Source organism: Trichomycterus rosablanca, chromosome 22, assembly GCF_030014385.1.
Source record: "Trichomycterus rosablanca isolate fTriRos1 chromosome 22, fTriRos1.hap1, whole genome shotgun sequence".
NCBI lineage: Eukaryota > Metazoa > Chordata > Actinopteri > Siluriformes > Trichomycteridae > Trichomycterus > Trichomycterus rosablanca.
The window spans coordinates 16,316,555-16,324,904 of NC_086009.1; the positions used below are offsets into that span (position 1 = coordinate 16,316,555).

Consider the following 8,350-nt stretch of genomic DNA (forward strand, 5'->3'; position numbering starts at 1 on the left):
TCAGATCACTTATCAGCTTTACAGTAATCGCCAAGCCTACCCGGAGAAGTAACCTCCCATGGCAGCACTTCAGTATGCCACCGCTTCATCTGGCATATCAGAAAGTTGCACAAGTCAATGCGGTTTAACCTCAACACTTGACGTGTGCCCACCTCCCGCTGCATCGGCAGGAAACACTGAAACAAGGTCAATGTCTCGTGCCAGGGTAGAAGCTGCCCTAAGTGCAAACGCTTGATGCCTGTTTTCAAGCCCACTTCACCACAGAAAGTGCAGATATGCACCCTGAGTCATTTGTTAAGTGTCGATGAGCAACCAAAACATAAAACAGTCACGCAAGTGCAATCGTGCACCACCGTGTGAAAATTTCTCTTTAGAATCACCGTTAACACATTACAGACACTGGCAAAACAAACAGAAAATTGAGATGTGTTTATTTACAAAGAAATGCCAATTTAGGAGGCATTGCCATCTGTGTATTTGGTATGTTCTACATAACTGGCTTTATGATTGGTGGCTGATGTTCCTACAGAGTTTTACAAAACAAACCATGGAACTTAAATTCTATAAAGGTCTATAGACCCCCTACTAGGAAAAGTGTCTTGTAAAACTGTAATGGTTCATCAAGATTAGCTGTTTATTGCTGGGAGCCTTATTTATATGGACAAAGAAGTCATCAGCTGTGGTCAATCATGAATCCTGTTATTATAAACTATTAAAAAAACTTATCTGTTATTTGCCATATACATATACAGTTGTACAGTACAACGAAATTCTTTCTTCGCATATCCCAGTTTGGAAGCTGGGGTCCAGAGTGCAGCGTCAGCCATTGTACAGCCCCCCTGAAGCAGAGAACCCAACAAGGGCTGGATGGCAGAGCTGTGTTCAAACTCTCAACTTTCCAATTGATAGTCCAAAGCTCTACCAACTAGGTGACCACTGTTCCACTGTTTCTGACTTGTATTTATGGTAGCTGTATTTGTTTTTAACAAGTATGTAGGGCAAGCTGGATGAGAAGCTATACAAACTAGAACATCAAACAACTTTGCATTCCAAACCACAAGTAACTGTAATATACAGTACATGTCAATTAGTGCACTGTCTGCGGTGTCATTTGCATTAGAGTGTATGCAGTCTGAGATGCAGACAAGTTAGCAACCAGGTGTGTTAAGTGCTAGTAAACAAGCACACATTGGTAATGACTAAAAACGTGGGGTTTTAGAATCTCAGTTAGAGTCTCAGTATAACTTAATATTATTGCCATTCGATGTAAAGTCTTCAATTCACCTTAAGACACCAATAAATACTTTTTTTTTTTAAATAAAGAAAAACAGTAACATAGCTAAATATCTTCAAAAGGTTAACAAAGCTAAGAAAACCACAAGCAGATAGGCTAGTTAGGCAAGAAACACTTTTTCTGAGAATTCTGTCAGCTTCTTATAATATAAATATTAAATGTCATTAATTCAGAAAGTGTAATAAGCTCACATCTCACATCCTAATACTTATTTTAGTGGTGATCCACTAAATAAATGATTCACTTTAAATGCATATAATAGTTCTTTCTGTTTATTATCAGGCATCCAAGAATTATTTGTTTTTTAATGAATCATAAATCAGTGTTAAACTGTTGCTATAAGAAAAACAGAGACTGAGCAATGCTTTGCTTATTCATAGATTAGATTATCTTTAGTGTAGTGATGAGATCTCAGCACCATAAAAATAATAATGCAAACACAGCTCCAGTCATTTGCATTTGATCTTCATAACAGCAGCAGTGTGAGCAGAAATAAAAGCATCAATTAGATAACCTTGGGTTTTTTTTTTTTTCATTTCAATAATCTGTATCACCTTTAGTTTTTACCCTAAAAATACCCAAACCTAATATTTTAGCATGGTTAGTCTATGAAAAAGAAAAATTAGTTTTTCTCAGCCTTACACAAATGTTCAGGAAGAAAGGGGGGGGGGTATTATTATAGCACATGCATTTTAAATACGTGATGGCTTTAAGTTTACTAGTTCCTGAACTGTGTATATAGACGTCATTGATCCATTTTTGGTACATATTTTATACCACATTTACTGCAGACAATACCAAGCACTTGTTTAAAAATGTATGGCAATATGGGAGTTCAGTTTTTTTTTATTAATTTCATTATTTACAGATGTGCAGGAACTTACCAAAGACTGATGTTCTTTAATTCTTTATTGTGCCAGACAAACTTCTCATCTACAGCCTGGCAGGTTTGGAACATCCGGACAATTCTCCCAGTAGTGTCTCTCGGAATGTTCAAGGTCTTGGAAATCTGCTTCTACCTTTTGCCTTTAGGTGCAATTAAATGATTTCCTCTCAGCTTCGGAACAGCTACTTTGTTTTTACCATGGTTGCAACACACCTTGAACACTTGAATTTTTGGGTAAGAGTAATTATTTATCTCAATAGTTTAATCTTGTAAAACAAATAGGTCATACAGACTAGCAGCAGGTTTAAAGAGCAGTAGTAGTGTATAGGTGTTGAATAATTGTCTGCTACTCCAAAATACTTCATTCATTTTCTTTGTTCACTTGCTCTATTATTAGTTTAAAGCAAACTTGAAAACAATGCTGCTGTACACGACTGCTTTATATAATCTATTAATTGTGAAAGGAAGAAAAAGAGCTAAAACATGCATTATTTTCTGACTTTTTTATATAAAGGACTTTATTATGTACTGTAATACAATACAATATAAAGTGAATTATTCTGTAATAAAGAATTCTGGCTAACTCACCCACCTCTAAATGTTATTAACTACACAGATGAGTGCTGAGGTCACTAAAAGGCCTTTCATTTACTGCATTACAAACATTTGCATGAATAATGTTGACCAAAGGAGAACACAAGTCTAAATAAGCTTATTACATAAGCCCTAATGCACACAATTAAATGTTATGTATGTCAAGTGACGTGGAATGAACACAATCCTCATAGTGTACATAGTACAGCAGATTTCTTTTCATTCTGTATGATTTATTTAAAGAAACAGACAGGATAGATAAAATGGGACGACACACAAAACACATATAAGACGGAAGCGTGGCAAGTAAAAACTGCCTCCCCAAAGCAAGACAGATCTCTACCAGTCCGTGCTGACCAGATTCCAGAGCTCATCACTGACCTCACAGGGAGAGCGGGTAGATGTGTCTATGTTGATTGGGGTTGCCAGATCTTTACCATAATGAACTGGGGAGGAAACACCCATTATTAAAATATGTTTTTTAAACACAGCCAGACATCAGACACATTCCAATACAAGCACAACTGGCAGGACTTAGTGGTACCATAGTAGCACTGAAAATCAGTTTCCTAAAAGATTTTGTAACTGTGGTATGTTGGGACTGTTAGTGCGGGGTTTTTCAAACCCTGGGTCGCGACCCTTAAGTAGGTCGAGAGCCGAAAAAATGGGTCGCAAAGAAAAACACCAATAATTAAATAAACTTGTATGCGAACGCCCCCTTGTGGAGGCTTTATGCTACATCTTTTAAACCACAGAGAAAGTAAGATGCACTGCTTGTGTTGATTCTGATCGTTCTCTAGTGCATTAATGGATGTTTATTCTTAGCAAGTGAACGTGGTGCTACAATAATGCATCTCTTATGGCACAAATTAAAATATAATGTTAATCAAATACATATGAATGTACCTAAACATTTAACCCTTATGTCTGATATAAATAATAAGCAGCTTTACTGGATCAAAACCAGGCATGTTTAGTGTTTGGAATATGATTTGATACAGCAATCAATTCCCTTTATTCTGTACTGTCATAAGAACAGAACACAAAAAATGTGATTAAGTGGTTTACCTCCACGTAAGATGTGAGGCTCTGTATCCAACTCCAGTTTTATTCTCGTGACCTTAAAGTACAGCTGTGCTAAATATCTGAGACACACATACAGCATGGTTAGTAAAACGAAATTGCATTAGATACAAACATAAGTGTTTTCCAGCTCCAACCGATGACAATGTTTGGGTTTTTTTGCTGTCAAAGCTCCTCAACCTTTCTTTGGCCCATGAGGCTATTTATTTATGCTTTTTGCCTAATGCAGTCATTTCCAATTCGCTGCTACAATTCCTCGCTCTGTCCGAGGAGAGCAGCAGACTAACACTCGCCCTCTCCAGGAGCTGTGAAGCTAGCAGTGGAATCTCACAGAGTCTCACGTACCCTGAACATAAAGTCCCACTATGCGTTATTTCTATCTACGCTACTCAGGCTGGCACCTAAGCCAGAGAGCCCGAGTCATTCTTGCAGCAGCATTGAGGAGAACCTGTATCTGACCTTCCCTCCCATAGACACAGTCGACACCACTGAGATGAGTTGTGCAAGGCGGAAAGAAATCTGGACAGTGCACTGAACCAATCCACCATAGGGCAACAGACACATTTCCTTTCTCATAGACGAAGGCAATAAAGCATAGTTTGGAGGTTGGAAGCAACAAGAGTGTCAGGAGGATGTCATGCAGGCACAGTTGCTAAAGCTAAAAGGTGTCTGACAGTAAATCAGTACTAAAGACTACTGAACTAATTTGATATCAGATTTGCTAAATGTGGATGCTGTCATAAGCAACACATAGGGCTGCCTGGGTATTTTAAAACAGAGAGACATGGGTTTTTTTACAAAAGTGAAAAAAAAATATTCTACAGAGATAATAGCTTACATGACTGGGCTCAGGAAAACTTTAAATCGAATGTTAGTCAGTAGCAGCTTTCCTTACATGGCTGAGGGAATTACTTCAGTTGTGTCCTCATCCACTTCCTGTTGCATTGCCTGAATTTCTTTCTCGCCCTCTTTGAGTCTTTTCAGCTCTCTCTGTAAGAATCTGACACAGGAAGTCAAAGAAATCACACCAGAAAAAGCCAGACTAAACATAAACCTAAAATAAGGTTTCAAGTGCCTCAGCCCAGGTCCTGATTTGATTTATATTAAGATGCTAAGGCAGGACCTTAAACACACAGTGCAGGCTTATAAGCCCTTAATGAGTGATAAATGACGAGCAAGTCAAATGTTTTCCAAGACTGCTTTTAAAACACTGCTCTTGACGTATCAGAAGTCTTGGGTTGCCATTGCTGCTAAAAGTGAAACAACCAGTTATCAAGTTTTGGGAAGAAAAAACAGTAATGATACAGGTTTCATATTTATATCCCAAGATTTTGAGTAGAACATTCCCAGAATACTTTAAACTCCATATTTGTGCCCAAATACTATATATGGCCAAAAGCATGCAGATAACAAACTAGGAGCTTGTAGTATATCCTATTCCACAATCATGGGCATTAGTATAGCACCTTTAACAACCTCCACTCTTCTGGCAAGATTTTAGAGTGTGAATGTAAAATAAATCAAGCCTATTTAGTCAAAAGAACATTTGTGAGGTCAGGGACTGATGTTAGACATGAAGGTCAGGCTGACAATGTTCCAATTTACGCAAAATAATAAAGTGTCCATATAATTCTGCCCATATAGTGTATTAAACAAAATTATCTGACCTAAAAGTGAATAAAAATAAAGTCTGCAAATGCTTAACAGTTGTAATTATTTATCAATAATAAAGAAATGTACAGGTTTGTGCATCTAAATGTATTAGAGCAACTAGTTTTGGTCACTTTCAAAATGATTTCACACATGCTTTCACTATAAACAATTTAAATTTATACAAGTACAAAACTTTGTCAGTTAAATCGCTACTGCAGTATGTTTATATTAAATTAAATTAATAAAAAAGATCACTGAGCCTCAAACTGTACATATCTGCATAAAAATAAATTGCTCTGGACATAATGAATGCATGCAAATTCCAATACAACACTTACTCACATAAACATACACACAACAAAACACACCCTGTAACAAGAAACCTGATGACCTTAAATAGATAATTTCCCAAAATAAGATTTTAGGTTCCCTCTGAAAAAAATACAATTAAAATATCAAAATTATTGGACTGGCCACTTGCTATCTAGACCCTGGCAGGTCCGGGTCTGCAAAAAACTCTTAAGCAGTATCGCTTACAAATAACTAAATAACCAACTAAATAACCAAGAAATAAAATTGGCCCTAGTTTCTGAAATACAAAATTTCTGGTATTCACATGACAAGGTAAACATGCTAGCTGTGCTTGGAATTGCACTGCTAAGCTGCGGTGTAAAGGATACTGTATCTCTGAATCCAGAGTGTGGCTCTTGGCCAGACTATGCTGCACCTCCTGTTCCATGTCCTCCAGCTCCCGCATCATCTGGCTCTTCTGCCCCTCCAGATCCAAAAGCTTCTGGCCAACAACTTCTTCATACTGTATCAAGCCTGTGTGGCAAAGTTGAGAGTTCATAAACAATTTAAAGTTTTCAAGGACCCGTTGACATATTCTACATTTCCCATGGCATCAAGCTTATTACTTACTGTTTAAGAGCTGGGTAACTGTTTTCTTGGCATCTGTATGGTGGTCAAAGAGCATCTGCTGTTTTTTTCTCGCTGCTCTCAGGGCATCTTCAGCTTTACTGCTCTCGATGAGCTCGATAAGTGCCTCGCCAGTGTTCTCCAGATCATTGTAATGCAGTGCATCATTCTGTAACATCTTTCTGCCCAGCTGAAATTACCTGAAGGAACAATGTAGTAAACAGACATGTACCTGAAATTAATATAGACGTCTTTATTTATTAAAGAAGAGGACAACAGGCAGGATGACAGCATGGGGGGGTTGGATTGGTAATTTCATGTAACTGGTGGCACCATGGCACTGTGTATAAGTAGGGCTTTATTGATCTTAAATAAATAAACAGATACTTTTTAACAGGACAACTAACAAATGCATTTATGGCAAGATAATCTTTCAGTTCAGCGTTTAGTCCTTAACAATAATAATAACAAATAAATTAGTCCATCAGTAGAGCTATTTTAACAGAATGCAATGCTATCACAGTGTTGACAATAACCTCTATCTTAGTACGTGCATTTGGAAATGTTTACACTGTTTCAAAATCGGGGACTTTTTAACAAGGTAGGCGCGCAGTCCATTGATCTGTAGCTGTTTTGATGCTTCGTTTGTTTGTTTATTAGGATTTTAACGTCATGTTTTACACTTTGGTTACATTCATGACAGGAATGGGAGTTACTCATTACACAAGATTCATCAGTTCACAAGGTTATATCGAACACAGTCATGTACAATTTAGTGTCTCCAATTCACCTCACTTGCATGTCTTTGGACTGTGGGAGGAAACCGGAGCACCCGGAGGAAACCCACGCGGACACGGGGAGAACATGCAAACTCCACACAGAAAGGACCCGGACTGCTCCAACTGGGGATCGAACCCAGGACGTTCTTGCTGTGAGGCGACAGTGCCACCCACTGAGCCACCGTGCCGCCCCTTGATGCTTCGTGGTGTGAAATGCAAAAACTCCCTCTGCAGCAGTAACAGCATCTTCTGTGTAACCCGGTCTTTACCTGACAAACTATCTCCTTAGTTTTGTGTTTTGCTGAACTGGGACCCTTTTTAAAATCCCGGCCGGACGCATTATTAGGTCTAAAAAAAGAGGACATATCCGGGGAAAAGAGGACTTATGGTCACCTTACTTTTATTGATATGAAGCATTACTAACACAGAAACCCAGTTTTCTTTTTCCTCTTTACAGTGATGTAACACAGTCTGGGCTGAAAATTAAAGTAAATAAAACACTGTTTTCTCTTTTTTTGTGCATTTTCCACACTGTCCCAACTTTTTCTGATTTGGGGTTGTAGATGATGGTGAGTTACATAGAAAAGTCAAGTAAAAACACAATAACAAGGCCAAGAACGAACGACTTTTACATACAGAAAGTCAATAAAGCACTTTTATTTAAAAATATACAATTTATCCTGTTATAGTAAGTAGCTCGCAACTCGATCATTTGCATCATGTTTTGCTTTTAGCAACGATATCATGTTTTTCTAGATGGCAATGCAGCCCAACATCGCATCCTAGCATACTAAATAGTATATAAAACTAGTATACCACTAATAATGTTGCTTCTGTATTGCCATACTACTTAGTACAGAAGTATGCAGTTCGGATAGTAACCAAGCTAAGCTAACTAGCTCACCGTCTTATTTGGTTCGAAAATAACGAAATATTGCAATACATGTCACCAACACACCCTAAACTATAATAAAACAGTATAAATTTCCATCACTTGTGTTTATAATTGTAATATAATTAAACAGTAAAAGCGTTAGACCAACCTTAAGCTCTGGTTTGTTTTCAAACTGACCCGCTCGTTGGCGCGCTATAAGCTGTATTGTTCGAGCTGAGAGTATGTTATAATAAATAGCATATTAACCT

The 8,350-nt window shown here is 37.7% G+C and overlaps 1 protein-coding gene across 1 annotated transcript; it reads right to left on the reverse strand.

Annotated features, from left to right (window-relative positions):
- Positions 1-2,668: 2,668 nt before the first annotated feature.
- Positions 2,669-8,350, reverse strand: spc24 (SPC24 component of NDC80 kinetochore complex). The gene is made up of 6 exons (XM_063019057.1): positions 8,251-8,350; positions 6,432-6,628; positions 6,191-6,335; positions 4,753-4,857; positions 3,843-3,919; positions 2,669-3,220 (listed from the first exon to the last, which is right to left on the reverse strand). The coding sequence occupies exons 2-6, from the start codon at positions 6,604-6,606 to the stop codon at positions 3,114-3,116; spliced, it is 609 nt and encodes a 202-aa protein (XP_062875127.1). The 5' UTR covers positions 6,607-6,628; positions 8,251-8,350; the 3' UTR covers positions 2,669-3,113.